Below are 15127 nucleotides of genomic sequence, written 5' to 3' on the forward strand. Positions count from 1 at the left end.
AGAATAGAAGTCACTTTCCATAGCCTTTTCGATGCTGAATGCGAGTTCCCAATTTCCGGAATCAACTTTCTCTACATTATAATTTCGAGAAATTTCGTTTAAGTCGCTAAATACGAGTAAAAATTGATTAATTCAAAATACCTGCAAAAATCTATACATTTTACTTTTTTAGTTTATATTAATCTTTATTTTAATTTATATCTATTTAATTTATATTTATTCTTTGTCGAAAATTAAGGAAAGTATTTCAAACATATACAGATACTCCCTAATTATATTCTTTTAAAGAGAGAGAGAGAGAGAGAGACAGAAATTAGGTTTTTATTTTCTTTCTCAAATTTTGTTTACCTCATTTTTCCAACATTTATTAGTTTTATTTTGCTTGTTTTTTTGATTCTAAGAATAAAATGCAACTTCTCGTAATTTGAAACCTATATCATTTAACATCGTGCTGTGCATGATAATGTATTTTAATTTTTTTTTCTTTTTTTGCAAACTGTTGATTTTATAAAATAAGATAAAAGAAATTAAAAAGTTTCAAAAAGAATCAAGCTTATTAACGCATATTTTTAAATGATCATATTCCGATACGTTACAAAATTCTACTAAAAAATTGAATAGAAGTTGCTAGTTATAGCTTCGTATAATGATACGGGGGAATTAAAAAATATTAAAAAGTATCCTTTTTATTAATAGAAACTGCACCAAATTTTATTTATTTTTTTAAATTTATTCTAAAAATTTGAGGAAAATAAAATTTTCATCTTTTCTTTGAAGGAGTGTAACTCCTGTTTATATGAAAGACTCTTTAATTTTTGACAAAGAATCATCTCCTAAAATTTTTCGCATTTATTTAGAATCACAATGTATGTACTTAATTTTAAATTGAACTGTTTAATTTTTTATCTATCTTAATTGTTTTTATCAAATTTATTCAGCGATCTAAAAAGTCTTCTGAATAAATACGATTGAATATTGTTTATTAGGATCTATATTCGCAACATTTCCCCATTATAGATTTCACATACTTAATCATAATAAACCATCAATATAATACATTTTTCAAAGGCTATTAAATATACTTAATTCTCTAATTATTATATATGAATATGATGTTAGATCAATAATTTGTAATAATTTAAAATCTCAGAGGATATTTTCACTGTAAAAAAATAGTACCAAATATAACAATATTGATATGAGTCTGGACAACTGCCAGTTTTGGCAAAATTCTAAGATGGTGTATATTTTTTTCTCTTTTGCAGAGTTTTGCCAAAACTAGCAGTTGATCAAACTCTGATTATAGGGATTCTAATATACTGTGATACATAGTGGACCCTTTTCAGTAAAAAGACACCATAGCACAATTGAAAAGAAAAGGGACTCAACTAAAGAGCTATGTAGGGTTGTGTTATATTGTATAGATGCAGAAAAGCACTTGCACACATAGTGTAACTTTGTGACACCTGTGTTGCTTGCTAAAAAGCATCCAATGTCACCTACATACGTTTCTGGGAAACACTATAAGCTTGTTTTCTATTCCTGCACCAGTGTGCACAGTTCAGCCAGTGCGGGAATGGAAAACTAGCCTTATATTTAAAGAAAGAAGAAGAGAATTTATCCTCCATCATCACGTGAATGCAGGAGTTATTAATGCATGTACCTGATTGCATGTTGATCGAGGCGCGAGAGAGGCGTTTACGTGCTTCGAATGTATCATGAGGTTGACACTCCTCGAGAGAAGTTGGCACTCGAGAAAGTTGATATCACGATTCCATTGAGGATGCGAGACGGGGATCGCGCAATGTGCGAACTCCGCGATTTAAAATCGTGGTTGCGTTTGTCGTAATACGTATTGTTGTAAATTTTGTCACGGAGATCGCTCGCGAGCGGGATCTCTTTCGCCATCGCCGCATGCTCGCGATGCTCGCGCGACGTTTGCAAGGCAAACGAGTGACGCGCGCTTCATATTTTAGCGTATGAGTCATCGCGGTTTTACTTATCTGCGCGAGGTTACCTGCAATGATTACGCGGCGCTATCGCAGCGCGATCGTGCAATTAGACCTTAATAGAGAGGTGGCCTAGAATCGCAATCGATTCCATCATTTTCTTATCCAAGAAGCGCGTTAATCTATTCCCTCAGATCTTTCTATCTTATACAGTATATATATGTCTCGTAAACTTTTTGTAGCTTCTCTTATAGCTTCTGTATATCTTTTTTTATAGCTTTAGTTGATTTTCTGTACATCTCTTATAGCTTCTCTGGTAGTTTCTTTTGTAGTTATTTGTGTAGCTTCTCTTATAGCTTCTGTACATCTTTTATAGCTTCAGTTGATTTTCTGTACATCTCTTATAGCTTCTTTTATAGCTGCTCTGGTAGCTTTTTTCATAGCTTCTCTTGTAGCTATTCGTATAGCTTCTCTTGTAGCTTCTGTACATCTTTTATAGTTTCAATTGATTTTCTGTACATCTTTTATAGCTTTTTTTTATAATTTCTCTGGTAGCTTCTCTCACAGCTTCTCTTGCAGCTATTCGTGTAGCTTCTTTTATAGCTTTTTTTGTAGCTTCTCTTGTAGCTGCTTTTGCAGCTTGTAGCTTCTGTACACCTTTCATAGCTTCAATATATTTCCTGTGCATCTCTTATAGCTTCTCTTATAACTTTTTTGTAACTTTTCTTGTAGCTTCTTGTGTAGCTTCTCTTATAGCTTCTTTTGCAGCTTTTCTTATAGTTTTTTTATAGTTTTTTTTTATTACGCATACAACTTTTAGGATATTAATATTAAAGTTTTCAGCTTGTAATTTTACTCCTATGTTCATGCACATTTATTATATTTATCTTGGCCCTCCCTTGTATGTAATCTTGGATAAGCAAAATTCAATCGCAGAAAGATAGCGTTCCGAGTTGAATATGTGAGTTGAATACGAAACTACGATAGTATACTAGAATAAGTATACTAGGATTTTTTACTTTTAATTTTATAATTGTATATATACACTGAGCAAGAATATATATATATATATATATATATATATATATATATATATATATAATATATTATTTAAAAATAAATTAAAAAAAAGAAATCTTATTTAATTTAATTTAATTTTGGTTGTAATGAGTAGGAATAAAATTATATATTCCAACTTGTATATTACATAATTTTAGTTTTATTTACTCTAAATTATAATAATTGTAAACTATTAAATTTTACCCAGGCTGTGTATTTAATTTAAATTAATCAAATTACATATAAATTATATAATTTTTATACAATATATACAACATTATTTTTTACATTATGTATAATATTTTAATACTTATATATTAATATATTTGAATGTATTAACATATGTATATATATGTATATATATATATATATATATATATATATATATTAAAATATAATTAATGTTTAAATATTTTTAATATACATATAAAAAAAGATAAAAATAACATCAAAGGGTTAAAATGCAGCGAACCGTTAAAACAGAAATGCGTTAACGCGCTTTTAAGGTTTTAAGATCGAGGTATAAGACGTGTGTTGACAAGAGAGAAGGGGTGGGGAGAGATATGACAGGAATGCTAGGCACGTGACTGCCTTCTCTCGAAAATCGTCTGGAAACTCCGGAGGCTTTAATTGAGATAGATTTTGTTTATTGTTAATTAAGAGGTTTTAAATAAATTACTTGATAAGCGTCTTAATCTCTGCCAATTAATATATTAAATAAAGTCTATATTCTATCGTAACTAATTAATTAAAAGTTGTTAATTAAAGTTAAACGAATTTTTTTTAAGTGCAATTTAACTGAGATAAACAAGAATCAATTTAGATAATGAAATTTAGTCAAGTAATCTTAATTTCGACTAGTTAACGAACAGTGAAATTCCAAGAAATTACGCGAAACTGAAAGTGTTAATACTGTTTCCATCTTTTTTTTCGAACACTGTATAGTTCGCAGTATTCAATGGAGTCGTTTCTGATGCAGCACATGTACCGGACATTCGTGCTGCATAGCGAGATTCATAACAGACAACGTAATACTTGGGATAGCCAGGCGCACCGAACAGACGCCTCGTACTTTATTTCTGCTGAGATAATTTATCTCGACGAGGTATCACAACACAGACGATGGCTGGCCATTAGGGACGGCTTTAGGAAATTCTAAAAGAGGCGAGACGTAAAATCCAGTAGCAAGAAATTCGCGATTTTTTAAAATTTTGATTAAATTCCCTAGACATTTTTCAAAAATTTATTTATTTATTTTTTTAGGCAAAACTTTATAGTTGTTTGATTAGGGACGGCTTTAAAAAATTCTAAAAGAAGCGAGACGTAAAATCCAGTAGCAAGAAATTCGCGTTTTTCTCCCTCGAAAAGTTTGATTAAATTTCTTAGGTCCTAGGCTTTTTTTATTATTATTATTATTATTTTTTTTTTTTTTAACAAAACTTCATAGTTGTTTGATTAGGGAAGGCTTTAGGAAACTCTAAAAGAGACGAAAAACAAAATCAGCAAATAGCTCGTGCGTTTTTCGAAAAGTTTAATTAAATTCCCTAGGCATCTTTCAAAGATTTATTTGTTAAGCATCTATAATGGTTTATTTAATTAATTTAATACGATTGAAACCTTTTGATTGAAGGTATCTTTGTTTATCATTTTTATTTAATTCTAAAAAAAATTTTACGGTTTATGTCTAAAAAAAATCACACACATACATTATAGCTTCTGCAACTATATCGGTTACTTGCAATTGTATATAACTCATATATCATGTTTTTCAGGATGGCGACAGAATTGGCGAACAAGAAGGCAGAGCGAGAGGCTCTCAGGGGGGTCATACAACAATGGAATGCTAATCGTTTGGACCTGTTCGAGCTTTCGGAGCCTAATGAGGTGAGTATCGCAACGGCAGCTCTGCGAATATCTAAATTTTTAATTCAACAATATTATAATTTGCGCGGCTTATTTCACCTATAATTTATTATCTTTTTTCGAATTTTTTAGGATTTGGAGTTTCATGGCGTAATGAGATTCTACTTCCAAGATAGCGGTCAGAAGGTCGCTACCAAATGCATCAGGGTTGCCTCGGACGCAACCAGTCAGGCGGTGATAGAAACGCTCATAGAAAAGTTTCGTCCCGACATGAGAATGTTATCCGTCCCGGAATATGCTCTTTACGAGATTCACGAGAATGGAGGTGATTATTTAATTTTTATTATTTAATATTTAATTTTGTATTATTTTTAATTTTTTATTTAAATTATGTAGTATTAACATGTTTATAAGCGCTTGTTATAATGAAGCTTTCCTCATTTACAGAAGAACGTAAGCTTGGGTTGGAAGAGAAGCCGTTGCTGGTTCAACTAAATTGGCACATAGATGATCGCGAGGGACGCTTCTTGTTGAAGAGAATTGACGACAAGACCAATGCCCAGGGCGTCGGTTTTTCTTCAGCCGAGGGTTCTAGCTTTCGAAGAAAGTTGAGCAAGCGGGAGAAAAAGCAGATCAAGAAGCAGGAGAAGCTCAGTCGACTAAAGAGCTTGGAGCAAGACGAGAACGCCGCGCCTGGCGATCAGAACGGCGTCGCCGAAAAGCTCTATACGGGTTAGCAAACATTATTTTTAGACCGTTTGTATACGATCATTAAAATATTGAAGAAACGAAATGAAATTCTTCGGTGAATGATCGATTGAAAGAGATTTACTCTCCAAAGTTTCTTAATTGTAACATTTTTCGATTATTGTCTCTCATTGTAATATTTTGATACCCTCTCATCTTGTCTCTTTTAAGATAAATGCAAACTCTAATAATAGTTTAATACGCCAGACACACGTAATTATTTTAATTCAGTCATTTCGATGATTGTTTAGTAATAAGCGCGATGAATATAGATATTTCCTTATTGCAATAAATATTAGATACTTACGATAATGTTTTATCGCTTGCAGAACTACCCGAGACCAGTTTCACCAGGAGCATTTCGAATCCGGAAGCGGTGATGAGACGTCGTCGCCAGCAGAAGCTTGAGAGGAAGCTGCAGCAATTTCGCAGCAAAGACGGCGGACCCGACACTGGTGGTACATTGAAAATTTATGGCGAGGCGTTGTGTAAGGACGTGCCATACAAAACGTTGCTGTTGAGCGTGCGAGACTCCGCCGCTCAAGTTGTGCGGGAAATGTTGGCTAAATACGGTCTAGAAAAAGTGGATCCGCAGTTGTATTGCCTTGTGCAGGTCAGCATTTATACATGAAATTGTCACTTATTTGTGAATTTTATTTTAAATATATATGTATGTAATGATTGATTTAATAATTGCACCGTAAGATAGGAAAAAAAGATAAAAGTAAGTCCGATGAAAACAGAAACAAGAATAGAGATTATGATAATAAAATAGATTGTGATAATATCAGCAATTTGTAACAGAAATATGAAGTTAAGCCTCTTAACTCTTCATTAACCATGTTGGAATTGTGACGTCAGATTTTTTTAAGATAAAAATTATTATTAGATAAGATTAGGATGTAGATAAAAAGATATACTGAAGGCTTAATAGTAAAAATTTATTAAGTAATATTCATATACATGAAATTAATTAAAATCAAGTAATAGATAATAGAATAAAACAATAGAAATAATAGAATAATAGAAACAATAGAAATAATAAAAATAATAGAATAAATAACAATAATAGATGTTAGCAAAATTATTCTTGCAATACGAAAAGGAAATTGATTGGAAAAGATTAGAAAGTTTTTTTAATATGCTATAAATAAATACTGTAATTAGTATTTACATTAAATATTTTAATATATGTATATTCTCGGTATATTAAAATATGATTAATTTGCTAGTTTTTGGAAATTATATGAGATAAATATAACATTAACTTATTATATAATATTAAGTATAAACATTAGATGTTTTTTGTTAAAAATTATATTGTATAAATAATGATTTTATTTATGATACAGGTTAATAGTGAAAATGTGAATGGCAATGCGCATCAGGAGTATATATTGGACGACGACGAATGCCCTCTGGCGATTTTAATGAACCATCCTTCTACACGAGGTAAGAATTTACAATTTTTATCTTTTTTATATTTATAACTTTTATGTTTAATGCTTTAGACTTATAATTGCATAATTATGATTCTGATTTTGTTTGTATATTATAATTTTAATATATAATATACAATAGAATGTAATAAAAGAAAAGCAGATGCAACTATGAGCTTTAAAGTATTTAATCTAAATTTATATTTAACTCCTCTCTTTCGAGGCTATATAAGGAAATTTATCTTTATATATTATGAAAAATAGTTCATTTTTTGTCTATCAATTTTTATCGAGAATTTAATATAGTCCGAGTTGATATTGTGTAAGCGATAATTCTATATAAAGCATGCCAAGAATAATAATATGAAAATGTCTGCTTATCTTTTTTATATTTATGAGTTATTTTTGGAGGAATTAATTTTAATTCTTCAGCACATTATATATTATATAAAGTGACAAAGAAAGATATGAATTTTAATTTTGGATATTATATGACAAATAATTAATTTATTTGTCAATTATATAATATGAAGTAAGTAATTTTAAGTAGGCTATTTAAACAGAATAGCTCTAATTTCAATTTGAACAAATTGTTATTAAAAAACTATTAATCTTGCAAATTAAATAAACAATTTTGTACATAAAATGCAAATATAAATTTTTAAACATACCTGTTATATGTAAGGGGAATAAATTATAATTCCCCATAGAAAAAATTCAAAAAATTATACGAAAATAATAAAAATTAAATAATAAATCAAATATAAACTATAAAAATAATCTAATTTTTTTAAAATTTAACGTGATGGAGATGATATATCTACAATGAAAGAATACAAGAAGAAAAATAATAGAAGAAAGAATCTACCAAAAAAAAGAAACAGTAGAATAAAATAGAAGGATAAATTCGTCGGAAAAGATTGACGTCAAAATTTACTAGAAAGGAATGAAAGTTTAAGGAGATAGAGAAAGAAAGAGGGGGAGGGAGAGAGAGAGAAGACTAAGACTAAAAAAATCTACGTCGAAGAAGAAATTAAATTTATGCGAAGGACAGTTAAAAGAAACAACGCAAGAAAATTTTCAGATACTGTAAAGATTCAGAAACCCTTCTCATCAAAAGCATCTTGTAAACCTCTAAGGGACACCATAAACATAAATATATATTAATGTATTTTATATATATATATATATATATATATATATATATATATATATATATACATTTATATATACATATATATTATGTAAATATATATTATATTATACATATATATACATATAATAATATATATTATATAATAATGTGATTATAGGCCAAAAGGTTGAAGCTGAAAAATGCAATGAATGGATTAGAAGAGAGAGGAGGAAGAGGGGGGATGCAAGGGTAGAGTAAAGATTCGGGAACGCTCAAAAGCGCCCTTGTAAACCTTTAGGGGACGCAATAAACAGTTAATAAAATAACAATACGATCATAGACCGGAAAGTTGATCTCAGTTGGGAAATTCGACGAAAGGAAAAGAAAATAGAGGGGGTGGGGAAGGGGGAAGGGTCGAAGGGAGATGCAAGGGTAGTGCAAAGAGAACAGTCGATGCCACCATCGCCTCAGTTGGCTTATTGTCGTCGGCACTGGTGGTGGCAGTGCGCGGGCGCCGTCGTCGCCGCCTCGTCGTCCTCTTTGCCCTCATTTCAACGTCATCGTTCGTGACGAAATAATTGCCCGCGATCTCGATAAATGTCAGTGGTGATTCTGAGTCGAAAAAAAAAATTGCACGAACGTTCTCATTCACGAAAAAAAAAAGTTACAATTGTTCCTCATGTATGAAGTATGTAACAGTTCGGTCCGGCGTTCATCTACCTTCTGGACATATTTAATTTATATACATTTTTTGCGTGACATTTTTTTATTTAAAGAAAGATGTTTGTACGACGAATTCGAGGTCAACGTTTAATCGTCGGGTGCTGCGTCTCGCGTCCGTTCGAAAAAACCCGACGAAAGTGTATTCACCCACGCATTTGGTGATCCATTGTGGTCTCGACAAGTTTATATATATATATATATATATATATATATATATATATATATGTGTGTATATATATATATATATATATATATATATTCTATCCTTTGCAACAACTTGCATAAATACGGCGCAGAGTATTAATAGCCAACGACGAACTCGTCGAAGCGCGGCAAGGAAAATTTACGGCGCTGATAAAACTGGATCCACCCACTCGCGCGGCCTGTAATTGCCTATAATCATATAAGAAGAAGAAGAAGTAAACAGCCGTCGCACAATTACACGCATTATGATGCGAGACGTCCGAGGCGTGGCGTCATTCATTGAATCCGATTAGAATTAGTCAACGTATGAAAGATATATACAACAGTGAAAGCGAATCCACCACCCACGCACGATTTGTTAATTCATAAGGAAAGTGTAAAGAATTGTTGCAATTGGAGGCGCAGATACGATCTGAAGTGTCGTCGTATATTAGCAAAACTGATTCATTTCTTACATCGACATATCAAAAGGAATTGATGAAGGAAGATGATGGATTCATCTATCTATGTATGATGATTTCGTGATTTTCTGCAAGTGCGAAGGACCAAATGACACAAAAACGATTTACTAATCTTATCTAATTGCACCATTGGCTCGTAGTTTAACGTAATCGAGCTTGGTCGATATAAGAAGAAGGAAAGGAGAATCTTATAACAGCAGAAGTATGATGTTGTCTCTCATAATTCTCCTGTAAAGGGTAAAACGATTCTATTGATTACATGCATAAGTTACAATATAACAGACACACAGTATAAAAGATTGCTGTGTGATGACCTATTAGTATTGAAATATAAAAATAGAAAATTATATATGTGAAAGATAAGTGTGTAGCTCTCTTTTTTTTAATCTCCAATCAAATTCGACTGCGAGTGACAAAGTCGATCTTAATCAGAAACGAGACCAATTCAGCATTATTGATTATTATTGTATCTCTTGAAGAGATTTTGAGGTGTGTGTGAAGTTGGCGTATCATTTTGCAGAAACTCATTATATTTTGAGAGCTCTGACTTCCTTTTTAATAGTTCTAGAGTTCCTGATAGGTAAAACACATAGTTCTGCTCGTTAAAGCGAAAAAATTGCTTAGTGCAAAGTGAGAAGCAAACTTCACGCAGCGTCTCACTTTGTCCTACGACATTTTCCGTATCAGAAATGATCAGAAATGAAAAGATCTATAGTTCTACATGAGTTCTAAGAAGAGTTCTACCTTCTAAAAGCAAAAAATATTAATTATACCAAAATTAAGATAAACGGATACCTGTATCTATAGATGTCGAAGGGAGAAGCTAGTCAATTTTTAACAGTTCTGCTTATTATAAAGCAGTTCTGGTATAATTCTGGGCATGTGCATTAAATTTTCAAATAGTTCTGATAATTAAAACACTTAAAAATTATTTTAATTAATTATTTCACCCGAAAAATCGTCTATTTTCGACTCTAAAGGTGAGATGCCAGTTGATTTTCGAGAGTTCTGTTTTTTTCTAAAACAGTTCTTGTATAGTGTTTGACATGTGTATTGAGTTTCCAAAGAGTTCTGATAATTAAAACACAAATTATTTTAATTAATTATTTCACCCGAAAAACGCCTATTTTCGACTCTAAAGGTGAGACGCCAGTCGATTTTCGAGAGTTCTGTTTTTTCTAAAACAGTTCTCGATAGTTCAGAATACTATACCAGAACTGTTTTAGAAAAAACAGAACTGTTAAAAATTGACTGGCGTCTCCCTTCGACATCTATAGATACAGGTATCCGATTATCTTAATTTTGGTTTAATTAATATTTTTTGCTTTTAGAAGGTAGAACTCTTCTTAGAACTCATGTAGAACTATAGATCTTTTCATTTCTGATCATTTCTGATACGGAAAATGTCGTAGGACAAAGTGAGACGCTGCGTGAAGTTTGCGTCTTACTTTGCATTAAGCAATTTTTTCGCTTTAACGAGCAGAACTACATGTTTTACCTGTCAGGAACTCTAGAACTATTAAAAAGGAAGTCAGAGCTCTCAAAATATAATAAGTTTCCGCAAAATGATATGCCAACTTCACACACACGATTTTGAGGCAACATTTTCATGGTGACCATTAATCACTACTGATGAACGTTGCTGATTATCCTTGTGATTTATTATGCGGACCACATTAGTGCAATCTGTATTCCAAGTATACCTTTATAAATGTCACATATTTATATCTATCAAAAAATAACGAAGAGGCTGATTCTCAAGGACATCGTCGACTGTGTGATCGATGACGTACTTATTGACTTGTCGTCGCAGACTACTACTGGGGAATTTCTTCATTTCCAATCGTCAATATGACTTTCTTTGATAAATCGAGTGTCTCGTAAATACATTGCAATATTTGCGGGAAACAGCAGAATTGTGTAAAGTGTCGTTCGTTATATCTCCCAGGCGAAATCTTGATGCGATCACTAGCGCGTATCGGCCTTGTATATTGCTGCGATGTGTTTATGCGACTATTAGCGTATCTTCCTGAAGGGTATCGTCATCAATATTACGTCCAAAGAAAGTCCACATCGATACTTGTTGACAACGATTAGCTAAATAAGTTGATTAACTTTGTATCTTGTGTTACTGTTAAAAATGGGATGAAAAATAAATGAAGAGAGCGCGAGGAAAAGAGAGGGAATAAGTGTTCTTATTTTTATATTCAAGTGTCTGGAAGATATAAATCAAACGTCATCGAACTTCTCGATGAAGATAGAACGAAGGGTCTAAACTTGAGGGTCTGATCGCGATTTCAAGTTCGTCAGCAACTGTTGGTGGCAATTGACGCTAAAGAGATTTGATTATATACCTCAACACCTCCATTGACTTTGCAACTAGTTGATAAGATTCGCTTAACCAGTTTACAAGAGGAAGTTTTCCCAGTTTCGCAAGGAACAACGAAGGAAAGGGACAACGAAAGGGACCAATATTTCAGCAGCAGCAACAGCAATAATCGACAAAGGGACCACGAAGTTTAATAAATAAAGCGATCGACATGATGGATTGGGGAATACGACGTAAGCTCTTATTAAAGCTGACAGAATCATGCATGACGCATAAGCTGAACTTCTTTTTGATCGCAAATGTGATCCTATATATGTGTTATCAACCCGATGTATAAACATTTATCGAGGCGTATTATTTTCAATAATATTTGTATTTTGCAAATATCTAAGACCCTTTTAAAAAATTATTTAGCAATGTATATATATTTACTCTTCATTTGATGTCTGCAAGATATGCAAGATATTCTTTCTCATAATATTTGTTTTTATTGCTTTTTATATTGATAAAAGTTTTATGAAACTAGAAGCTAGAAGCAAATCTTATGTTCCATCGTGTATATAAACTTTTACGTATTATAGAATGTTTCGATCATTGTCAAAGCTTGTCTCATCTTGTCTTGTTTGCATGTATCTCTTACATTTTGCATTATCATGTTTTTAAGAACAATCCTAAGTAGCAAACTAACGTTATTAGACGTCAAAATAACGTCACTTTGACATTTAATGGCGTATGCTTGCTATCTGAGATCCCAAGTAGCAAACTGACGGCTTAGGACGTCAAAATGACGTCATTTTGATGTCTGTGACGTCAAAGTGACATTTGCTACCTGAAATTTTATATAAGATTTTTATATAAAAACTGAAGATATATAATTGCATTAAATCATACGGAAAATAATTTGAGAATATCGAATAGAAGAAGAAAAGTAAGAATAGTAGAAGAGATATTAAAGTAATCGAAAATAGAATATTTCAAGTAGCAAACTGACGTCACTTTGATGTCTGATGATGTCATTAGACGTCAAAATGATGTTTGCTACCTGAAATTATTTATATATATATATATATATATATATATATATATATATATATATATAAACGTCAAAATGATATCATTAAACGTCAAGTATACGTCATTTTGATGTCTAATGACGCCATTAGACGTCACAATGACATCATTTTGACGTTTAATGATGTTTGCTACTTGAGTAATTACATTAAACCATACGAAAATTAATTCGAGAATATCGAATAGAAGAAGAAAAAACATAATAATAGAAGCGATATTAAAGTAATTTAAAATAGAATATCACTCTTGTATCGCATTCGAAAGACCGATAAAGTTCGGGTGAAGGGTCAAAGGATGAAAGTAATACCAGCGACGATCTCTCGCGACCTTTCGCGTGCATCATCGCGTACGCATCGCGAGACGGCGGCCGGTGTACGTGTATGTATGTATACATACCTATATATACGTATATGTGTATATATACGTACGCTCTGGCTGGAATTGTGGGGTGTGCGGAAAATCAATAAAACACCGGAACGACCTGGCGTTGTACGCCGACCTACATTCGAGCGCACCTAGCTTAGCGTGCTACCTTCGTTTCTCTATAAAGATATATCTTCGGTATAGAGTTTCTCCTTTCCGGTAATAATCGCGTGCGCCGATCCCGATCGTTCCTCCCCCTCCTCTACGCGATGAAGCGAAATTTCGTAGCTTCTACGATCGCGAGATTGCGATGATGATGATGATGATGATGATGACTAAAATTACAACTGAAATATAAGGAATTTTAGTTGACCACAAAATTACTTTCACTTCTGAGAGAGTATCTATTAAGAGAATACCTTATTAATTAAATATGATTGGAAACGAAGTTTTTAAGAATCTTGTTGTTGAATTTTCTAGTAAGATTAACTGTAATTATTATTATACAGGAATTGTTCTAAAGTTCTTATGGCCTTTTTGCGATAATTAAGAGAGCATGATGATTTCTTTTGATATTTGTTTGATGATTAATTTCGGAATACACATTATATATATATTTATTGATGAAATTGATCTAAAGAAACTTCCATTTATCTCATTATTTATAATAATAATATAGTATATTGCAAATTCTAAATAGGTTTATGAAAAGAAGATCATATCAGAATCGTAAGATGTTTTATTGTTCAAGATGAAACCTGTTTTTATTGTAGTATCATAGATATCGAATAAATGGCAAAATGATAGCAAGAAATAAATGTAGATTGACATGAATAGTCTAGCAAAAAATGACATAAAAATAAAATGTTATAAAAAGAAGTTATAAGTCCTGTTTCCTGAGACTTAAGGGGGATTCAATCACGACCATCTTGCTTAGGAATATATCCCAAGCAATAATTGGACGTCAAACTGTCATTTTGATGTTTAATAACGTCATTAAACGTCAAATGGCGTCATTTTGACGTTTAATAAAATCATTCAACATTAAAATGACGTATGCTGCTATCTGGAATAACTCGGACTAAAATCGAAACTTAGACAACAGAACATCTAAAATCGGGATATAAGAGTCTTAAAGGAGTCATCAAAATGTCTTTTAGTTAAATATTAAAATATGTTTTTGAGACGTCAATAAGATCTTTAAGACGCCTTATGCCCCGATTTTAGACGTGATGTTGTTTGGGATACGACTTCTTAAAGAACTTATATACCAATTTTGGACACGATGCTGTCTGGGAATCAATTCTTGTCATATATTTGAATATATTATCATTTTCCAGAAATAACTAGTAATAATTCTACTTTTCTAGCAATAACCAGTTAATAAGTTCCCAAGATGGTGACAAATGATTGTTCTTACATCTTTGAAATCACATATAGCCTTCACCTATGGCTTCCTTTAGTTCGTATCTTCATAGATAGAGAGGAAAAAGTTACCGTTGGCTAATTTTAGAAGTTATTTATATTATTCCTCTAATATCCATTTGACGATAAAAAAATTACAACTCTTGTACGAATATTCCCATGAGATTCAACATATAGTAATCCAATAAAGAACCCAATATCTTCCTCTGTATGTGTATGCACTTCTTCCCCGGCCCTATTTTCGATGAAAAACTGTCGCGCACGAATCCATCTCGATCCGACGCAAAAAACTAATAAATAATTTCAATCGGCGAATATAAACGCCAGGAGAAGGAGAGCTACTATAGTTCCGTGTAAGG

At 32.0% G+C, this 15127-nt stretch overlaps 1 protein-coding gene across 7 annotated transcripts in view; it reads left to right on the top strand.

Moving 5' to 3' along the window:
* Nucleotides 1-15127, top strand: part of cno (adherens junction formation factor afadin) — a 52967-nt gene that overhangs the window by 13007 nt on the left and 24833 nt on the right. For 6 of the 7 annotated variants that reach the window (XM_029305774.2, XM_029305773.2, XM_029305775.2 and 3 more), the window contains 5 exons: nucleotides 4781-4892; nucleotides 5004-5196; nucleotides 5319-5603; nucleotides 5948-6231; nucleotides 6971-7070. In XM_029305774.2, the coding sequence (XP_029161607.2) occupies nucleotides 4782-4892; nucleotides 5004-5196; nucleotides 5319-5603; nucleotides 5948-6231; nucleotides 6971-7070 (973 nt within the window). In that variant the 5' untranslated portion in view covers nucleotide 4781. Of the gene's footprint in view, nucleotides 1-4780; nucleotides 4893-5003; nucleotides 5197-5318; nucleotides 5604-5947; nucleotides 6232-6970; nucleotides 7071-11875; nucleotides 12143-15127 lie in introns of those variants that run through there. The other variant, XM_029305779.2, reaches the window with a different exon arrangement.

The sequence above is a fragment of the Nylanderia fulva genome, unplaced genomic scaffold (genome assembly GCF_048542155.1).
Source record: "Nylanderia fulva isolate GAGA-0341 unplaced genomic scaffold, ASM4854215v1 Scaffold60, whole genome shotgun sequence".
Taxonomy (NCBI): Eukaryota; Metazoa; Arthropoda; class Insecta; order Hymenoptera; family Formicidae; genus Nylanderia; species Nylanderia fulva.